Source organism: Meriones unguiculatus, chromosome 3 (assembly GCF_030254825.1).
Source record: "Meriones unguiculatus strain TT.TT164.6M chromosome 3, Bangor_MerUng_6.1, whole genome shotgun sequence".
Lineage (NCBI taxonomy): Eukaryota > Metazoa > Chordata > Mammalia > Rodentia > Muridae > Meriones > Meriones unguiculatus.
The window spans coordinates 16,970,974-16,992,492 of record NC_083351.1 but is presented as its reverse complement, the minus strand read 5'-3'; the positions used below and the strand labels follow the sequence as shown (position 1 = coordinate 16,992,492).

Genomic DNA, 21,519 nt, shown 5'->3' with positions numbered 1-21,519 from the left:
TTGAACTCCAATTCCAGGGGTTTTGGTACCACCTCTGGCCTCTTCAGACACCACATACGTGCAGTAAGCCAACAGACAAGCGTGCACACCCGAGCGTACATAAGTGAGAACAAAAAGGAGAGAGGATGGCTCAGTGGTCGAGTACTGGTGTTTTCCCAGAGGACCTGCTTTTGATTCCTAGAGGACACAGGGCAGCTCACACAACCATTTGTAAGTCCACCTCTAGGGATCAGATGTCCTCTTATGGCCTCTACAGGAACCAGGAATGTGCCCGGTGCACACACGCGTGCAAGCAAATCCCCCACACATACTGTTTTTTGTTTGTTTTTTAATTAAAAACAATTAAAGCCAGGTCTGGTTGCTCGCACCTGTAATCCCAGCACTCAGAAGGCAGGCGAAGGTGGATCTCTGAGTTTGGGGCCAGCCTGGTCTACAGAGTGAGTTCCAGGACAGCCAGGGCTACACAGAGAAACCCTGTGTTGGAAAATAAAAACAGAAAGTAAAAATAGTTAAAAAAGAGCATAAAGAGAAATGATACATCTACGATCTCTCCTAATTTAAGATTTTTGAGGGCTGGAGAGGTGGCTCAGAGGATTCAAACACTAGCTGCTCTTCCAGAGGTCCTGAGTCCAATTCCCAGCAACCACACGGTGGCTCACAACCATCTATAGTGATGGGGGTGTCCTTTTCTGGCGTGCAGGTGTACATACAGGCAGACCACTGTATAACTAATAAACAAATCTAAACAAAACAAAACAAAAAAAACAACACAACCCCCCCCCAAAAAAAAAAACAAACAAACCTCACAAGGTTTTGAAAGTGCCAGCCAGATGTGGTGGTGATGCCTGCTTTTAGGCCAGGCAGAGCCACGCAGAGAAAGGCTGTCCCAAATAAATAAGTAGTTAATTAACTAATTAATTAAAAAAATAAACGTGTGCTTTGCCTTCACAGTTCCCTCACCTGGCTGTTGGATATTAAACAAAAACATCCAAGGCTGAGCGTGAAGATGCCCCTTTCCTTGCATCCCAGTTACGTCTGAAACATGTTTTACAAGAAAGTCTTCCAAGCGTGATCTAAGTTTAAATAATATGTTGGTTTCGTGATAAACACCATCAATGCTTTTGGCAGCAGACACCTCATTAAAGTTCTGGTCTAATTCTTGTCCACAACTCTTTCCTTCTCACACTTATCAAAGCTGCTCCCCAGGCTACGGGGAAAGGAAGGTTACCGGGAAATCTGGACCCCTCACGTCTGGTCACTGCACACAGGCTTTAGAGCCAGCAGTTTTACAAGGTCCTCAGCATCGCCCAGATTGTGCTGTGGGGAGAGAGTGATGCACCGGTTGTGGGGTGAGGGTGTACGCTCTCAAGTTCCTAAGAGGTGGGCTTCCCTCGGACACCCCCGCCACGGTCTGTCCTGTGGACCTGTGATGGCCTGGGGGCTGTGGCCACAGGAGGAGCAGTGCTTTGCATCCTGCGAGCCAACATCATTCAAATCCACATCGGGTGGGTGTGGAAGAGCGCACACATCTAAGCCATCTATGACAGGGATCATGGCTGCCAGACGGCGATTACAGCAGGCCATGAAGGCCAACCCTTGAAGCTTAGCTCTGAAGAATTTGTACCATATCATGTAAAGTGGAAGTCTGGGGCAGCAGGCGTGGGGGGGAGGGGGACGTCGCAGCAAAGTTCAAGAGTGCCAGTTGGGCCAGGCTACCAATGTCCCTGATAGCTAGCCCGTGTAGTGCTAAGAGACCCTTTGGCCTGCTGAATTTAAGTTACCTGTTCAGAGGTGAAATGAAACACAGAATTCAAGTCACTATCAGAACAAATTACCCCCCGAGCCAGACTATCAAGTGTAATAGACTTGGTTTCTTTAAAAACCTCAGTTATATTATGTAAGCATCTTTTTGTTTTAATCCCAAGTGTGGGATTTTAGTTTGTCTGCAGCTGATAATTGCCTTAAGCAGGGGCATGGTCTTTGCCAGCTGGAGTTAGTTGGATTCTGAGGACTTTGGGGGGAAAACCCAGAGGAAGAAGGCACAGTGGCTTGGAGGATACAGAGTGGCCAGTTACCTGGACTGCTGGATATCCTGACTATGAGATGGGTACCGCCCCAAAAGAACCCAACGACCCTAACCACCTGGAACTAAGTCTAAGGAGGCCCATACCCCTTCTAACCTTCTATCTCTCCTACCTAGGGCTAGGGGTTTGGAAGGGAGGTAGAGGCTTAAACCTTAAGTAGTTTAAGAAACAGTGCCTGTGGGGACTGGAGAGATGACTCAGAGGTTAGGAGCACTGTCAGCTCTTCCAGAGGTCCCGAGTTTAATTCTTGGCATCCACATGGTAACTCACAGCCATCTATAACGTGATCTGGTGCCCTCTTCTGGCATGCACGTGTACACGAAGACAGAGCTCTCATATACAGAAAATAAACAAACCTTTAAGAAGCAAACAGCACCTACAGTCAAGTCCTGGGAATTGTCACCTGAGATACCGTCCTGTCTGTGCCCTCTCTTTCCATACATGCAAAGTGTGGACTGAGCCATCTGTATCCAGCAGGCCCACACATCACATCTGATTCAGTGTTCTTATTCTGAATCAGCAGTACAACGGAGATGTCCACAGAAGGGATGGGAGCCTGGGGATAGCCTGGGCTTCACTAGGGTACCATTTATACAAAAACATCTGCCACTTTCTCTTTTACCTCTTACTTCAGCTTCTTCTGGGTTGGCATTCTCTCTACAGGCTTCTCAGCAAGGAACATCTCCAGCAGCTGTGGGGCTGGTGCACATTTCAGTCATGTAAGCCTGGCACATCTTGGGTGCTTAGTTCTCCTGGAAATCTCCCACATCTGAAGAATCTAGGTCCAAACCCTTCAGTTCCACAGTACTGTTTTTAAGTATGTACAGCAAAAAGTCTGGGCCACTGACTCTGTTGGGGGCCACTGACTCTGTCCAGGGCCACTGCTAGGCCTGGGTGCTCCTAGCAATTCCATCATTATCCTGTCAGGATGGCAGGATTACTCCTTTAAAGTGCCATCTTTAAAGACATCCTCAATAAGCCAGACGTGGTGGTCCACACCTGTACTCCCAGGACACTAAGGGAGGCACAGGCAGGCAGATTTCTGTGAGTTCGAGGCCAGCCTGGTCTACAAAGTGAGTCCAGGACGGCCAAGGATAAACAGAGAAATCCTGACTTGAAAATCACAAAAAGACATCACTAGTCTGGGGCAGTGAAGTGTTCCTAATAAGAACACTTTCTGGATCAAGAGAGTCGTGAACCCTTCCCACAAATTATCTTAGACCATTTACATGGAAAGGAAGCTGCCGAATTTTCCTGGTAGAACCATATAAACCAACTACAAAGTATAAATGAGAAAGAACTCTGACCACTGAATAGATTTTGATAACAAGAAAATGTTTATACATTATTCAACATTGGACACAGAAGAGGCTGCACTCAGTGAACACTTTGGACCCCAGAGCGGAAGCTCATCCCGAAGACTCCACCGTTTCTCCTTACTCCACTCTTCAGACCATCACAGAAGCTGATGAGAAGTTACTCCTGTCAACAGCTTCCTTTCCCGCTGCAGAAGCTGATCGGGCACAGCGCACTGGACTGTTGCAGTTTACGTAGGAGTTCTCATGATTCTGGCATTTACAATTTCAAGCTGAGATTATACTCAGAAGTAAGTTTAGAAAACAGCATTACAAAAGACTGGGTGAGCAGTGGGGGGAGGGGGGGCCCCATGCAGGGCGGCTGTGCTGCAGAAGCATCTTCACTGCCATAAATCCTCCGTGCGGCCGAACTTAAAAACCAGGCCCCTGTGGACAGAATGAGAAATAGCGTGGCTGCCTGGGTTGGGATGCTCCTGCTGAGGCCTCAGAAAAGTCAGCCAGCGTGTGGGAGGGGACCATGACCTACATGATTCAACAAGGCTCTTTGGAGGGGATGAGGCTGTGATCCAAGGCCTGGGGGTGAGCACGCTAGGGCAGGGCTGCAACCCCACCCCCATCCATACACCGTTATTGGTGGCCTTGGTGTACAAGGCCCACAGTGTCTGTGTCCTTCCCTGCTCTTGTCACATACCTCCTGGGTGGTGGTGGGGGCATATATACCAAACACCAAGGAGGCCCGAAACACAGAACTCGTTCTCCTTGGAGGAGTTCAGGGTTTTGTTTTTGAGAAATGGGGGAGGGGTGTCTTACTGAGTATGTGCGCCCTTGGCTGGCGAGGACCCTACTATGTGAACCAGGCTATCCATGAACCATGGCAAGCCTCCTGGCTGCCTTCTGAAGTGGATTTGGATGAAACAGAACCTCAGGTGAATGCCGAGAAGCCAAGGGGTAAGGGCTCGGGGGTGGAGGTCCACGGTTGTGCCAGTGCTTGCAATGCATGAGGGGAAAATCCTGCCAGGCCTAGTGGTGCAAGGCTACTTCAGAAGGACTGCCTGAGCCCAGGAGTCTGTATCCAGCCCTGGCTTCAGAGAGGAATTCATTCCTTTAAAGAACCCCCTCCCAGGCAGACACACAGAGAAGTGTGCGCGCGTTTGTGTGGTTCTACTACACACATGCAATAGAAACACACACACACACACACACACACGCACACACAACTATAGACATGCAATAGAACCACACACACACACACAACTACACACATGCAATAGAACCACACATACAGAGAACATTTGCAACAAAATGACACACACACACAGAATAAAACCATAAACAGAGAGCTCAACCTCCCTCCACAGAACAAAACCACACACACACACACACACACACACACACACACACACACACACACACACAGTGAATGAAAGGAATGGAAATCAGAACTTACCCGAAAAAGATGAAGGCATTCTGGAAAAATACAGCAATTCCAGGATACACTATGGGCTTTTCTGTAAAAACAATTGTAATATTTAGAGGTTTAAGATCTCCAAAAAGTAAGGTCCAGATAGACCAACAAATACCAAATTTCTTGCCTACCACAACTGACCATTCTGGCAGTGGCTATGGGTAAGTTAAATGACATACTACATGGCGGCTCTCTCTGTTCAGATAATAGTACCTCCTGAAGGCACACGGCACATGAAGGAACACTGCGGAATGTGCTGAGGACCCTGAAGAAAAAAGCTGACAACTGTCTGGCCTGCAGGGAGCCAAGCCATCTCCTGTCGGAACAACCAGGGAAGACAACGGAGCAGCTCAGCACGTGGAGGCTTAGACCCAGGGGCCAGGAAGACCCTAGGAAGGGCAGACACTGGAGCAAGCGAGGGCTGGGGCAGAGCTGCAGCGGGCAAAGGCCCTGAGGTGGGAGCAGCTGGCACGGTAGAGGAATGGCTGCTGGGTGAGAGGTAAGAGGAGGGAGGTCAGTCCAGCCAGACCGGGCAGTCATGACAGGGAAGGCTTCTTGAGTTGACCTGTCCTAAAAGGTCCCACTGAAAGCAAAGGGGGAGAGACAGGAAACCTGCTTGGAAGTCCTTTCAGGAGAGCAGGAGGAGACTGTGGGGGGCTGAAGGGGGAATTCTGAGCATGGAGCTGGGGGCGGGGGTTTGTCTCAGCACTTGCTGCCGGACAATTCAGAGCCCAGAGGCCCAGCTGACTGCCACCTCTTTGTCATCCCCAAACAGCCTGGGGGTTTTGTCTAGGCCTCGACATGTCACCACCTCCAGGTATAGCGGCTCCTGTCTTTAGTCCCAGCACTTGGGAGACAGAGGCAGGTGGATCTCTGTGAGGCTAGCCTGGTCTACAGATTGAGTTCCAGGACGGCCAGGGCTACACAGAGACCTGGTCTCATGACAACATCAATAACAACACAAACCAAGCAAATCAGACCAGGCTGGCGCAGGCTTTGTCAGGCACCACTGTTATGTTTTTACTGGGATAGCTATGGTCTATTTGGTCTATTTTATCTGGATTACAGAACTTGCTCCCTATTTTTCTAGGGTCCCTCAAGGTGGAATTTTAGCCAGGGACCCAAGGCCTTTTCCAGCTCTGGCCTTAAATCGGTCTTACACAGCACACAAAACTGTTACTGCTTTTTCTATGTAAAAGGAGATAAAATTGCATTACCAAGGCGGTCACTAAACTGGGGCAAAGGTGTCAAACACATGTACCTCAGCACTCAGGAGGTGGAGAAGGGGAACCCCTGATTCCAGGCCACCCTAGGCTACAGAGCAAGAACTTATCCTGGGTGTGGTGGTGAGCGGCTATAATCCCAAAACTTGGGAGTCTGAGTGAGGCAAGAAGTCTGACAGGAATTTGAGGCTACACATCAAGAATGTTTCACCGAAATAAAAACAAACAAAATAAAAAACCCCAAGGGCTATGGATCAGCTCAGTGGGAAGTGATTGTCCTCCAAAGGACTGTGGGCTCAATTCTCAGCATCTTTTCTTTTTTTCTAAGACAGGGTTTCCCCATGTAGCCCTGGCTGTCCTGGAACTCACTCTGTGGACCAGGCTGGCCTGGAACTTAAAAGATCTACCTGCCTCTGCCCCCCAAGTGCTGGGATTAAAGGCATGTATGATCTTGCCCAGCAAGATTATTTCTTATCTTCAAATAGCTAAAGATAAAAATGTAGCCAGCGCTTCCTTACCTTTGGCAACATAACCTCCAAAGAGAATCCACATGGATGCAATCAGGGATCCGAAAGCCAACATGAAACCAATTAAGAGCCAAATTCGAGCACCTGCAAAGATATGGTATTACCACAGCTGCCGACTTGACAAAGACAATGAAAATCCAAGCGTGTGTGTGCAGGCCTGTGACCTCAACATCAGGAGGGAGAGGCAGGAGAGTCTGTTGTCCGGGGGTAGCCTGTGCTACATAAGATATAACTCAAAAGGGCTGGCCAGAACCCATCAGGCAAAGGCGCTTGCTACCAAGCCTGATGCCTCAGCTTGCTCCCTGGGACCCAAATGGTAACAAGAGAGAAATGACTCCAATAAGCTGTCCTCTGACCTCCACACACCATGACACACGAGCATCCACACTCACACCCTCCACCTCCCCACCAGACATGGGTTGCTGAGGTAGAAGGAATGCCAGTCTGAGCTACATGGTGAGGTGTAGGCCAGCAAACAATGCTACAAAGATCCTGTCTCAAAAAAAGAAAAACCACAAATAGAACTCATAGACATGACATGACATAGCATACACACACACACAACACATCCAAAAAAAAAAAAAAAAAACAAACCCACAGTGGGCTGGGCAAGGCGGCACACAATTCACACACTTTGGGGGTCAATGCAGGAGGACCAACCCTCATTCAAGGCTACTGTTGGCTACACAGGGGGTTTGAATCTAGCCCTGGCTACCTGAGATCCTGTCTCAAGTGAAGCCAGGGGCCAGTGAGATGGCTCAGTGGGTAAGCGTGCTTGGCCGCTGCTGAGCTAAGCGCCATCCTTTAATCTTCCTACATAGCTGGCTGCGGGGCTGTAGAGACGGCTCAGCAGTTCCGGAGGAGGAGGTTTGGTTTCTAGCACCCTCTTCTGGCCTCTATGGGGGGCAGCACACACGTGGCACGCAGACACCCACGCAGACAAAGCACCCACATGCATTTAAAAAAAATGGTCTAAGGTTACAAAATATTTCAAAATGCTAACGCAAGCTGGGCGTAGTGGTTAGTTCTATAATCCTAACACGTGGGAGGCAGAGGCAGGTGGATCTCTGTGAGCTCAAACTCAGCCTGGTTTACACAGTCCCAGCCAGAGCTACACAACAAGACCCTATCTAGAAAAACAAACACACAAACAAACAAAAAATGGTAACAAGCAAATAGAGCTGTTGAAAAGATAATCATGTCAACGCGCTGGGGAATTCTGTGTTGCCACATTACCAGCTCCTGCTCCCTGCTGCAGCCTGGAGACACTACAGGCTACCTATGACTGCCAAGGCCCACATTCAAGCCTGCTGTGACCTCGGAATCCAGCGTCTTATACTGGGACCCAAAAGCCCAACAAGCACCCTTCCGGGGAGAAGCCTCAGTTCAGCGAAGATCGGCAGGAAGATGCCAGGGCCTATTTACCTGTCTGGCCTAGGCAGCCTTCACTGTAGCTGTCACCTCGCACCTGTCCGTTCGATACTGCATTGATCCTGCAGGAACAGAAAGCCAGGAAATCAGGGCTTCCCCCTCCAGGGAGAAGCTGTCCTCCTCATCATATTATCAAGCACAATAGGCTGGGGTTACTCAAACTCAAGGTGAGGCCGCCTAAGCCATGGGTCGCATGACTCAGGTCACCCACGGAAGCCCTTCAAGGAAGACGACACACCTTGGAGCAGCCACTGTGGTCTAGACTGGGAGAAACGGCAGCATCTGGCAAGCTAGCGAAGTCTTAGCCTCGCCCCAAACCTCCTGAAGCAGAAACTCCAGCGTGGAGCTCTGAAGCCTAGTTCTAACAAACCTTTAAGGTGATCTCAATGCTTGTGAAATACTGAGCACAGGGCTTGAGACATGGCTTAGTGGCTAAGAGCACTCACCACACACCACAGAGGACCTGAGTTCTGATCCTGACCCACCAACTGTCTCAACTGGAACTTCTGGGGACCCAAAGCCTCTGGCCTCAAAAGGTACCTGCACTCACATGCACACATCCATATACATACTTTTTACAAGTTAATCTTTATGGCGGGGCAGTGGTGGCGCACACCTTTGATCACAGCGCTCAGGAGGCAGAGGCAGGCGGATCTCTGAGTTCAAAGCCAGCCTGGTCTACAGAGTGAGTTCCAGGACAGCCAGGGCTACAGGGAGAAACCCTGTCTGAAAACAAACAAACAAAATTCAAAAAGAAGATAAAAACAAAAAGCTCACCTTAGTTTAAAATATATATATATATATATATATTAGGTTAAAAGGCTTGCTGGGTCTCACTGTGACGCTGTCTGACACTGGGATGAAAATGTGTGAGTTGAAGCCGATGGTGAAAGCTAATAAGCCCAAGGCACATCTGCTGCCAGCAGGTACCGGAAACCCAGTGAAGAACGTGGCTGGAGGCTGCTCTGCTCATTCACACACTACACACCCATACACGAACATAGGTATGCAGGTCACCCCCTCCTCCCGGGCAGGGCTGCCCCGTCACGGGGAGCAAAGCTGAAGTGTAAAGATCTGAGGCATAATAAATGAAAACACACACACGCACGCACGCACGCACGCACCCGTGCGCTCAGCCGGAACAGGGCTTAAATTATGAACACCCTAACGGAGCGTTTCAGCACCCCTAATGGAGCCCAGCGGCCTAATTATTAGTTAGCTGCAGCAGACTGGGAAGGCTGGAGCGCCGAGTGCCAGCAGAACACCAAAGAGAGGCGCCCACCCTCTGCCACCGGGCAGGCTGTATGTCAGACCCGCCCTCCGCGCAGAACGTGCGTCCCTCAGCGGCTCACAGGACCCTCCGCCGGCTTGGAAAAGACTTTTACAGATGTAAACGTGTACGTGAGTGGGCTGTTAAAAGGTGGGAATCTGGCACCTGGACTAGAGAAAGGCTGACTCAGGGGTTAGGATTTATAGGACCATGCCTAGAAACTCATTTTGGATGGCTTTTGGGGGAGAAAAATAAAAAGTCATTTTCCAGGCATTTTTAATTAAGGGGATTTTTTCTATTCCCTTTGGTTACTGTAAAATGCAGTGTAATTTCAGCAAAGTCCCTCAAGTGCCCAAATCCTGCGTGTGGGGGAATGATGTCCCTTCCCCCTGGCACGCAGCCTGTCTGTGAGATGCAGAGGGAACCGGAGGGACCCCTGGGGGGATGAGGTACCTCGACAATCTCCGATACTTAGACAGGTGTACACATAAGTGAACACATCCAGCGCTTGAGGCAGAAGGATCACAATGCCCGAGGCCAGCCTGGGCTACACGGATGCCCCTCAAACCTCAACTGCACTCAGCCCATCCCAAGGAGTAAAGAAGGAAATACGATAATAAAGATGGTAAGGATGGGGGGAGGAGGTCTCCATTCAGCGTGTGTGGAGCAGACAGGAAGCACAGAGGAACTCTGCATGGAGAGGCCACGGCACAGGGCTGGGACTGAGGCAGGATCTGGGGTCCAACTCCTCCCTTGTGTAGCTGTCCTGATAACTATCACAAGCAAGCAACCTCAGGGTAAGTCGCTTGCTCGACATACTCAAGGCCATACGTGCACATGTGTATACACACACACACACACACACACACACACACACACACACACACGCACGGAAAGAAAACTACAGACAGTGACAGCAGGGTGTGTCCCAATAACATTTCGACTTGCAAACTAGGTGTGGCCATAATTTGCCAATCCCTCTGGCCTACAGCAGGCCCAGCAACTACTTGCCCTCATAAGCAGGGTGGCAGGAAGCTTCTCTCCCAAGAACATTCTGGGAGAATCTGCTGAGAGCACTGACGCCCAGAGCAGAAACCCCCGACCTGGTGTTCAGGAGCCAGCGCCCCTTAGCCACTCGGTGCAAGCTGAAGTGCTGGCCCAGGACTGGACTGTTCTCGACCTTAGACTCCTTGCCTAAAACTGGTGCCGAGGCTCAGCAGATAAAGAGCTGCAGCATGCATAGAAAGGCCGGCTGGGGCCCACGTTTGTAACTCCAGCAACCGGGAGGCTGAGGCGTGAGAAGAACCAATTCCAGGCTAGCCTGAGTACACAGTGAGGTCCTGTCTCAAAACCAATAGCTGCTCCCTACAGGAAGCACTTGCAATTCAGGAAACATACAGGCCCAGGCCCAAGGAAAAGCCCCTGGAATTCACTCAACAGGGCTGGAGAGATGGCTCAGTGGTTAAGAGCACTGGTTGCTCTTCTAGAGGTCCTGAGTTCAATTCCCAGCACCCACATGGTGCCTCGAAAGCATCTATAATGGGATCTGATGCCCTCTTCTCTATGATGTTCTCTTCTGTCATGCACACAGAAATGCAAATAGAGTGCTCACATGCACAAATAAATAAATCTTAAAAAAAAAAAAAAAAACAAAGAAAGGAATTCACTCAACAGGATGGGAGATGACCCGGAGGTGATCTGGAATGAAGCACAAAAGGGCAAAGAGAAGAGAATCCACCTAGACGGGTCACCGGAGACGAACGCCAGGAAGAGGAACAGAATTATCACTGTAGAGCCAGAATGACAAAACCAAATTTCAGACTTGTGGTCACAGCTTCGGTGAGCCTTCCTTCGCTCCCCATGACTTTCTCCACCCAGCCCCCCCCCAGCTCCTGACCCCTCATCAGCCTTTTCTCACCTGCACTTGCAGTCAGAGAACACACTATAACTTAATCTTGCTTCGTTGCTGTCCACCTCACCCACCTACAGGCTGCTCCTGTTTTAGCCACAACCAGTTGCCCCGTACTGAGAACAGAGGCCAGGCCGGGAGGCTAAGTATGTGCTTGTGGAGGGGTGGGGTGAAAAACCCGTAAGGAAAGCACACAGTGTCCGAGATGAACGGGGAATTTTTAACTTGGCTACAACAGAAGCAGGCGCAGCTGAGGAAAGTAGGGAGATGCTATGGGAGTGGACAGCAGAAAGGGAAGAGGGCACCAGGACTGTAGCTTCTCCTCACCACAGTGTCTTCTTGCTGGCCTAACAGCAACCCTGACTGTCTCAACCTACACAAGTACTGCGATTTTTGTCGTTTCTTTCCATTAGATCCATCTGTATGTGTTTTACCTGCATGTTTATACGAATGCCTGGGGCCTGCAGAGGCCATAAGATGCCCTGAAACTGGCGTTACAGGAAGCTGTGAGCCACCACGAGGGTGACCAAAACCAGGTCTTCTGCCGGAGTGGTACATGCTCTTAACCACTGAGCCATCTCTCCAGACCCTTGGCATTTTTTTCTTGAGACCGAGCCCGCTGGCTGGCATGGGACTTCCTAAGTACACTGGGCTGGCCTGAAACTGGCAGCGATCTTCCCGTCTCTCTGTTTCCTGAGTGCTGGGACACAGGTTACAGGAGTGTGGCATCAGGCCCGGCTGGCCTTCTTACCTACCAGAATTTCAAACTGGGGCCGTTTGTGGCGCTCTGGGTAGGCAGGGTAGGGCCAACACTTACATGAGGAAGGCTATGGTCGCTATGACGCCACAGGCGTGGTACGAGTGGTTGAACTCCTCCATGGTGGGATAAATAACGGCGGCATCTATGATGATCCACCATCCTGTGAAAAACTTAAAGACAGACAAAGGAGGCGACGTCAGCGAGGCGCGAGAGCAAAGGCGTCTGTGTTACTGCGGGGTATTTGAACCAGCAAACCCTTTCAAATGGGCTCCCGAGTTTCCTCGGCCATTCCAGCATCTCCACGCTTGCCGGTGGCTCGCCAGCTGGTTAAATCATAGGCACCCCAAACCTGCTTCCACCGGCACGGACTTTATAAATCTGGGGGCTGATCTTGTGAGGAAAGTGAAGTGTGGGGGGGCTGCTCACGCCTGTGGACTGCAGTGCCCAGAGGGCTCAAGTATGAGAGCCTGAGTTTCTAGTCCACCTCAGCTCCCAGCTGACACCCCACTGCAGCTCTCCGAGGGGAGAGATAATGTGGGGTGTGGTAGCACACAGTCACCGGGAGGCCATTTGGTGGTTTCGGAAACGACTTCTTAAAATTTACCTAATTTTATTTTATGTGCATTGGTGGGAGGGTGTCAGGTCCCCTGGAACTGGAGTTACAGGCAGTTGTGTGTGGCTATATGGGTGCTGGGAATTGAACCCGGGTCCTCTGGAAGAGCAGCCAGTGCTCTTAACTGCTGAGCCATCTCTCCAGCCTCTCTGATATGATTTTTAAGTTCAATCTGAACACGAGATTATATATTACCTAACAAAAGTTTCTTCTGGTTATTAATAAAGGAAACTATGTAAAATAAAAGCAATAGTACTCTACGTTAAAAAATTCACCTGATCAGGAATCTACAGGGTGGCATCGTGCTTGCTGTGGACGTCGCCTGGTGGCTGGGCGCTGCCTGCTGTGCACGTGGCCTGGCTTCCATTCCCAGACCACACACACAAGAAACTATTAACCAAACACTGACCAACAGCTTACAAGGACTTGCAAGGAGCCCCCTTTCCCGCCTTCACTGCCAACCGGGAGAAGCCCTGGGTAGCACCATCCCCTGGTGATTTAAAGTTATTTTAAACCATCCAATTGCCTTTATCTGGTTACAGACAGATCCATATGCTTACTAAGAATGCTTTTATTGGCTGGTACAAGTAGTGGCTTGGGTTTACATCCACCCCCCACCAGCCTTTAGTGTGTTCAAGATTTTAAAAGTTTTCTTCAGTACTTTTTATGTGCATTGGGGTTCAGACTGCATATATGTCTGTATGAGACTGTCAGACCCCCTGGAACAGGTGTTACAGAAAGTTGTGAGCTGCCATGTGGGTGCTGGGAATTGAACCCATGTCTTCTGAAGAGCTGCCAGTATTATGTTTCTGGATGTTTTGCCTGCATGTGTGTCTGTCTGTGAATCATATATATGACTGGTGTCTACGGAGTTCAGGAGAGCGCGTCAGAACCCAGGAAGCTGGATAACAGAAGGTCATGAGCCATCATGATGGTCCTGGGAACTGAACTTGGGTCCTCTGCAAGAACAGCCAGTGCTCTTAACCCCTGAGCCATCTCTCCAGCCCTGCATTCAAGGTATTCTATTTCTAGGCTAAAATTTAAAGCTATTCAAAATGTGAGAGTTTCTCGGTGATATTAAAGGTTGTCATGAATTTGGAAATATGTGTTTTTCCAAATATAGATTGTGGAAAAAAAACACAAGACTAGGTAAAGAGTAGATATTTGAACTTGGGTTTCTAGTCATTTACTTAAAATTTCATCCTTCCAGGCCAGGGCTATAGCTCAGCGACAGAGAACTTGCCTACTCTGTGTGCGGTCCTGGGTTCAGAGTCTAGTGAAAGTACTCCTCTTTAGAACAGGCAGTGGGCTGTAGTGGAAGTTTTGGTGTCTTTAAAAACTGTTATATAAAGATGTTTTTGTTTTGATCCCAGGTGTAGGATATGGGGAATGCTCCAGATTATCCACAGCAGCAAACTATTTGCCTCGTGCAGGCTCTGAGAAGGGCGTGATCCTTGCCAGCTGCAGATAGTTTAGTTCTGAGGACCCCAGAGAGGGAATAAAGGCCAGAGCCAGGAGATGGGGGGAGAGGGACAGGAGCTCTGAGAAAGAAGGAGGAGACTGCTGGTGCTTTCCTCCTGCAGTTCCTGGTTGCTGTTGATACAATCTGACAAGAAGTCGGAGACATTCTGAAATGAAAAGTGGACTTGCTCCAAGAAACCTGATGACTCCCACCAGCACGTAGTACCTAAAGAGATCTCCGCCCTCTCTCCCCACTAACCTTTCTCTGCCATCTGATGTTGGGGTGTTGCGGGATTGAGGTAGAGAAGGGAGGTAGAGGTATAAGAAATTAAATAAAATAAAATAGATTAAAAAAGGTGCCTACAGGGCTGGAGAGATGGTTCAGAGGTTAAGAGCACTGGCTGTTCTACCAAAGGTCCTGAGTTCAATTCCCAGCAACCACAAGTTGGCTCACAGCCATCTATAATGAGATCCTGTGCCCTCTTCTGGCATGTAGCTGTACACGCAGGCAGAATAATGTATAAATAATAAATAAATAAATCTTAAAAAAAAAAAAGAAAAAGGTGCCTACAGCAGGCAAGATCTTAAACCATAGTATCAGACTGCATGAGGAATTTGCAATGTAAATAATTTTATTTTGCAAAGCACCTCTGAGCATTTTATTTTAAAGGTCAAGGTGGCACACACCTGCAATCCCCAGCACTTGGGAAGTAGAGGCAGGAAGGTGAGCAGTTCAAGGCCATCCTTGGCTATCCTATTAAGCTTGAGGTCAACATGAGCTCCCTGAGACCCTGTCCAGAAAGAAGTGGATGCTTTTCCTAACAGTCTCCCGACTACAGTAAGTGGAATGTGAACTCTGGACAACTCGAGAAATAGGATTAGCTCACTCGACCAGTTCCAGCCTGACTGTTTCTTTAGCCCTTTCTTTCTTTTTTCAAAGAGTGAGACAGGAGCTCACTCTTTGCTCTGGCTGTCCTGGAACTCACTCTGCAGGCCAGAGTGCTGGGACTAAAGGTGTGCACCATACCTGCCCCCCTTCAATCCTTTCTTACTGAGTCAAGGAGGCCTAATCCATACAATAAACAAACACGAGTTTATTATTATTATTATTGTGCTAATTTTTATTAAAGAACTTATTATTACTATTAGATGTATGTTTTGTTATGCCAACTATTGACAAAAATAAAAAACCAAACATCCCTGAGTAAAATAAGTTTGGTGATTATTTTTACAAAGTACACATTTTAAAGCACCACACATAATCTAAAATGTCTTATACAGACACAAGTAACGGGCGCTTTTACTACTTTGTGGGTTCCTCTTTCATCTACCCATCTCCACCCCTTTTCTTCTTCTACTTCAGCCCTCTAACACTAGATAGAAGAGAAAAAAAGGATGGAGGGGAAAAGGAGCAATGTCATTGCTGGGCCACTTCCTGCCGATTAGGGGTGTTGAGTTCCTTGGGGTAAGTTTGATCTTTGATGTCAGGATGTCTACCTAATTTCTTCTTCTTCCTGTTTGTGTTCGACTACTTGACAAACAGCAGCCAACAGCATCCAACCAACAGCCCACCCCACCTCTCAGGACTCTAGCTCCTGGAAAGTTCCCAGAATTCCAAGCATCACACAATGTCACACAGTTGCAGAATTTGCAATCGGCAAAATCACGCCTCTGCTAGGGCACAAGGCAAATCATAGTCAACTGCTACTACAAAGCGGGCCCCTTACCACCACACCTGGGATTAAAACAAAAACATATTCTTATAATATTTCTGTGTTTTTAAAGAAACCAGAACTCCAAAAGTCTCAGCACAGACATCACCGCAGGGAGTGCCAAGGACACTTACAAGAATGCCGGCAGCAACGGAGGCGATGGTGTTCCGCTTCTCCCCCCAGTCCATGCATTCCGAGCACCTCCCGCCTTCCAGAAATCCAGACATCCTTTCAGCTCACTAAAACAAAACCAAGGCAGATAAGTCGCTTCACACTTGGCTCTGCTCCTGTTGCTATTTCACAGCCCGATAATAATCTAACACAAGTCACAGACGCTTTTTATTCTGGCCCCACTTATTTCTTCAGAAGATGTGAAGTAGCTTTTGGGGCGAGTGAGGTACCTAGGGCCCCATGTGTGCTAGGGAAGCGCCCCACATAGATTAAGACCCCAGGCTGCTCGCTCTCAGAGGCCAGGTCATCTTCCTGCCTCATGTGCTAGGATTATTAAATGTATAAGCCACCAAAGCCAGGTTTGATTTAGCTTTTGATAAACTGCCACATTCTAACTCTGGAAAGCAAAATTTGAATTCATTCACCATATACATACTTTTTGTTGTTGTTTTGGGACAGTATTACTCTGTGTAGTCCTGTCTGTCCTGGGTCTCACTATATAGACCAGGCTGACCTCGAACTCAGAGATCTACCTGCCTCTGCCTCCTGAACGCTGGGATTAAAGGCATTCTATGCCGCCACCATCTGGCGAGCATATACACACTTTTAATATAAAACATGGTTTTTATCTGGGAGTGGTGTGGTGGCTCCTGTCTGTAACCCTAGCGTTTGGCAGGCCAAGGAATGCAGTCAGTCAGAGGCCAGCCAGGGCTACACGGTGAGTTTCAGGCCAGTCTGTCTCAAAAGACAAAACAAAACAAACAAACAAACAAACAAAAAACCCAAACACCAAGAAAGCAAAATAGGATGGTTCCAGTGTATTTGGATACTATGAAAGATGATGATTACCCAGACTTTAGCAAAAATGGACTGATCTCAACGAAGTCCCATTTTCTTATTGCAAGTCCACTATAAGCAGTCCCTTAAAAAAGTGAGGGCGATGACACTTAGGTCTCCAGGGCCCTGTTCTAAAGCTGTAGTTCCAAACTACGGTTACTATTTGACTCTGCAAAATAAGGACCCGATAAGCTTTGTTTTTAAGTTAAAAACAGACTCGGATTAAAAAATCTTTCCCCTAGGAATTTGCATATTTTATCATGAATATGTGTTTTTTTTTTTCATGCCCAAATAAGAAAAGAAACGATCTCTACCTCATTTCTTTTACAGTACCTGTCCCCTCTCCAAGCCTGCCTTCGGACGGCACCCCTCTTATTTGATGTAGTGTCCCTAACCCCGCTTCTGACGGTGTTTCAGCATACCCCACAAAAAGGGGCAGACCCGGAATTAATTCAGACCCCAAATAGAGAATGCGTCGCTAAATTAGCACGGCCAACCGACACGGTCTTAACAAATTACATAAAACTCTCCTTCAAGCCCAACGGTGCTAACGCGGCCCAGGAAACACCGCGCGATCTTTATTTCAACAAGATAATGGGAAAACCTGAATAATGCACAACTCGCTCACAGTGAATGGGCTCCCCCCGCCCCCCCAACTCCCAGAAAACTGCGACTTCAGTTTCAGCTTCCTCTAAACAAGCTGAAGGGGAAAGCTGACATGCTCTTGGGACGAGTTCGGGTCTGAGAACACTCGTGTTTTGATCTAATGCTTGGAAAGAAAAGCGGCCCTTGATGTGTAATTGTTCACCCCGATGGCCCCACCCGAGTCCCTTTTCTCTATGCACAATTACTTGACTGGTTCCAAGGCAGAACCGCCCTGCAGACTCTGGAGGAACAGGGCGCGGCCACGCGTGGGCTCCGCAGACCCAGCTCGGCAGTTTGGGGGTGAGACCCGGAGACGGGAAACCGCCGGGCAGGTCGCGCGGTCTCAGCCGCGGCTGGGGCGCGGTTAGCACCGCGGGTTCGAGCCCCGTTCGGCCCCTCCCGTCCGCACTCACATCCAAGTCTGGAGCCGGGAGCCGCGACGCGTTTGGTAGCCTCACTTTACTTCAGTTCTGCAAGAAAACAAAACAGCCACAGCCACAGACTCCCGGATGTCGAGGTGCCGGTTCCGCCCCCGAGCCAGTGCGCAGGCGGGTCGGGCGGAAGGCGGACCCCGAGGAGGGGCCTGTAGCTCGGGTGCACCACGCCCACTCGTCTGCGCATGCTCGGACGCCCTTGTCCGGTCCCTTCTGGTCACCGTGGGAAATGTCCCTGTAGAGCCTGCCTTGTAGGATTGGCCCGAGAAAGGAAGTCCATCCTGACCTTCTTTGTTTGTTTGTTTTTGTTTTCGTTTTCTGAGGTAGGGTTTCTCTGTGTAGCCTTGGCTGTCCTGGACTCGCTGTGTAGACCAGGCTGGCCTCGAACGCACAGAGATCCTCCTGCCTCTGCCTCCCTGAGTGCTGGGATTAAAGGCGTGCGCCGCCACGCTAAGCTTGTTTGTTTTAATTTCTTATGACACTTTTATTTTTGTTGTCACTGTATAGAGGTCGGACAGGACGACACTCAGGAGTCATTTCTCTCCTCCAACCATGTGGGCCCCGAGAACAAAACTCAGGTTCCCTGACTTAACGGCAAGTGCTTTTACGTCAGTCGTTTCCCAGCCCCACGGTGACTTTAATAAGGTGGGGCTGGCCTGCTCCGCGTGGGTGGCAGGTAGAGTCGGTCCCGGCGGCCCTAAAGGTGCCGGTGGGGCTCGCTGCAAGGCGCTAGGGAGCGTCTCTCCAGTCGCCCGCCTTTTCCTTTGATGCAGCAAAATATGTAGCTTGGGGGGGGGGGGTGCTATTACCTGATTAGTATATTGAACTACACAGCCTCTCCGCACCCCCAACACCGCAGTGCTGGGCTGGAAACCCAGCTCTCTACTACTCAGTCCTGGTTCTAGCCCCAGAACAGTTACATACATAGGATGAGTATTTTGCTTGCATGTACCTCTGTGCACCGCTTGCGTGCCTGGTGCTGGTGGAGGCCAGAAAAGGTGCCGGGAACTGGAATTACAGCCACTGTGAGTGGTCATGTGGGTGCTGGGGATTGAACGTGAGTCTTCGGAGGGACCGGCCAGCGCTCTTAACCACTGAGGCATCTTTCCATCTCCTCCATGACCTGTTTTTTAAAGGAACATGTTTCTTAACCCTTAAATGGAAGGTTTATCGTTACTGGTTGCCGTCTCAAGGCAGGGGAGTCTAGGTTAGGCAGTCTCTCTCCCTCTGTCTGTCTGATTCTATTTATCTGTGTCTCCGCCCAGGGTTTTACTACTCTGGACCTCCACATGCCGACTTGATTGACACTCTACCACCGAGCCACAGCCCCAGTTCTCAAGGCAGATGTCTTTTTTTTTTTCTTCCATATAGTGTTTCCAGGCTGGCCTCGAACTCACAGACATCTGCTTGACTCTGCCTCCTGAGTGCTGGGATTAAAGTTGTGAGCCATCATCACCTAGCCCAGATCTTTTTTCTTGTTGTGTTTTTGAGACAGGGCTTCTCTGTGTAGCTTTGGCTGTCCTGGAACTCTCTCTAAACCAGGATGTCCTCTAACTCAGAGATCCACCTGCCTCTGCCTTCCAAGTGCTGAGATAAAAAGGCATGGACCACCACAGCCAGGCTCCAAAGGCAGATCTTAGTGAAACCTGTAAAATGTCTATGGAAGACATGGACCTTTAGACTTAGTCACCAGCTCTTAAAGCTATGAAGCCTATTAAGAACTAGGAAAGCATCAACACCCCTTTTCCTTTGTGTTGTCTCTCCTTTAATGGCTGTTTCTTCATTTTGCTGTTGCTGTGGTACCAGCAACAATCAAAGCAACTCACAGAAGAAAGATTATTTTGGCTTATAGTTTGAGAGGGAAGAGTCCATTATGAGTGGGGGCGAGGAGGTGGCTTGAGCAGGAAGCTGAGGGCATACGTCTTCCATCACTGGCATGAGGCAGAGCCGGAGAACTTGGGATGGGGGAAGGCTTTGGCATCTCATGCCCCACCTCCACTCACATACTTTCTCCAGCAAGGCTGAACCACCTAAACCTCCCCAAACTGGGGACCAAACAGTCACATGCCCAAGACTTTGGGGGACACTGCTCATTCTGTTATGCAGACCAATGCAACTGAAGGATCTCAGTCCCTACACATGGCATTTCATAAGACTATGAAGGAAGCTGTGATCTGCAGTGCGAGAGAGAGAGAGAGAGAGAGAGAGAGAGAGATACACAGATCAAACACTCTACAAGCCTGACGTGGCAGATGGAATGTAGCAGGTCCAGTGCCAAATTATTCTGGGCTAACTAGGCCTCCAGAGAGCCACTTACTGCCCATTTCTGGGTTTGTCCGGCATTCTTGTGACTAGCAGTGAAAATCCTCTTTAGAATGTCCAAAACCAGTTTTAGCTCCCCTTGGCCATCCCTGCTGCTGAGGTAGTCTATTAGAATTGTCATCCATCTGTGTACTTCTGTCCTGCATCTGGACCCCTCCTGCTTTTTTATTTTTCTTCACCTCCACTGCCTCAGTGGCCTCAAAAGTCTTGTACCTTGACTTGGGGCCTTTGGCCGTGAGCTCCGCCCAGCAGGGAGCCAACAGCTTCAGCAGACCTCAAGGGTTTTATCATCTTATCCCCACAGAGATGTTCTCTGCCTCAGCCTTCTGCTTGTCTCTCATTTGGTGTCTCTCAAATGCCGGGGACTCAGCTATGAGCTCGTTAGTCCTCCGTGGGCATTCTCTAACCTACATATACACACCGAGATTTACTGTGCGCTGTATGACCGAGAGTTAATATTAGTAGTTAAGATTTGCATGAAGACCATGCAGTGATGGTGCACGCTTTTGAGCCCAGCACTTGGGAGGCAGAGGCAGGCAGATCTGAGTTCAAGGCCAGCCTGGTCTACAGAGTGGGTTCCAGGAAAGCCAGAGCTACCTGAAGAAAAAACTGTGTCAAAACAAACAAAAAGAAAGAAAAATTGGCATAAAAGAGCCTGTGTTTATGATAGCTCAGCTGATACTTGGCAAGTTGCTGCTAATGAAACACACAGCTTGTGAGTGTACTGTTACTCTAACAGTTCTGACAGGCTGGAAAGGCCTAATTGTGTCCATCTGTGCTTCTGACATAGTGCACTTACAATGGCAGGTGTCTTGACGTGTGTTTGAGACCAGCCTAAACTACAAAACCTTTCAGAACACCTTATGCTTCAATGTGAGACCCTGTCTCTCTTTTTCTAATTAAAAATGTGTTTCTGAGCCAGGTGTGGTGGAACATGCCTTTAATTCCAGCACTCAGGAGTCAGAGGCAACTCTGTGAGTTGGAGGTTATCCTGGTCCACACAGTGAGTTCCAGGACAGCCAGGGTTACACAGAGACACCCTGGCCTGATGGTTTTTGTTTGCTTGTTTGGAGGCAGAGTTTTTCTGTGTAGCCTTGGCTCTCCTGAACTCACTTCATAGGCCAGGCTGGCCTCAAACTCACAGAGATTGGCCTGTCTCTGCCTCTGAGCACTGGGATTAAAGGCATGTGCCACTGCTAACCAGTGGAGAAACCCTGTTTGACAAATCTAAAAAGAAAAAAAAAAAAAAAAAGTAAAGAAAAATGTGAGTCTGGTGTCCTCATGGGTCAGGTGTCTGATCCCCCGAAACTGAAGTTACAGATGTTTTTGAGCCACCATG

The 21,519-nt window shown here is 49.0% G+C and overlaps 2 protein-coding genes across 2 annotated transcripts in view; one reads left to right on the top strand and one right to left on the bottom strand.

Annotated features, from left to right (window-relative positions):
- The window catches only part of Rhce (Rh blood group CcEe antigens), a 31,983-nt gene extending 30,814 nt beyond the window's left edge, over window positions 1-1,169 (top strand). The window contains exon 10 of the mRNA XM_060379322.1: window positions 952-1,169. Within this exon, the coding sequence (XP_060235305.1) occupies window positions 952-978 (27 nt within the window). The 3' untranslated portion in view covers window positions 979-1,169. The remainder of the gene's footprint in view (window positions 1-951) is intronic.
- Window positions 1,170-3,398: 2,229 nt separating this feature from the next.
- Tmem50a (transmembrane protein 50A) lies at window positions 3,399-17,995 on the bottom strand. The gene is made up of 7 exons (XM_021643161.2): window positions 17,838-17,995; window positions 15,906-16,010; window positions 12,043-12,155; window positions 8,041-8,108; window positions 6,607-6,699; window positions 4,848-4,908; window positions 3,399-3,826 (listed from the first exon to the last, which is right to left on the bottom strand). The coding sequence occupies exons 2-7, from the start codon at window positions 15,996-15,998 to the stop codon at window positions 3,781-3,783; spliced, it is 474 nt and encodes a 157-aa protein (XP_021498836.1). The 5' UTR covers window positions 15,999-16,010; window positions 17,838-17,995; the 3' UTR covers window positions 3,399-3,780.
- Between the last annotated feature and the right edge of the window lie 3,524 nt (window positions 17,996-21,519).

Coding starts and splice junctions, on each gene's coding strand:
- Tmem50a (XM_021643161.2), bottom strand. CDS start 15,998: ATGTCTGGATTTCTGGAAGGCGGGAGGTGCTCGGAATGCATGGACTGG. Junction 12,156..15,905: donor CCGTTGCTGCCGGCATTCTT/GTAAGTGTCCTT, acceptor TCTGTCTTTAAG/TTTTTCACAGGATGGTGGAT. Junction 6,700..8,040: donor AGGCTGCCTAGGCCAGACAG/GTAAATAGGCCC, acceptor ATATCTTTGCAG/GTGCTCGAATTTGGCTCTTA.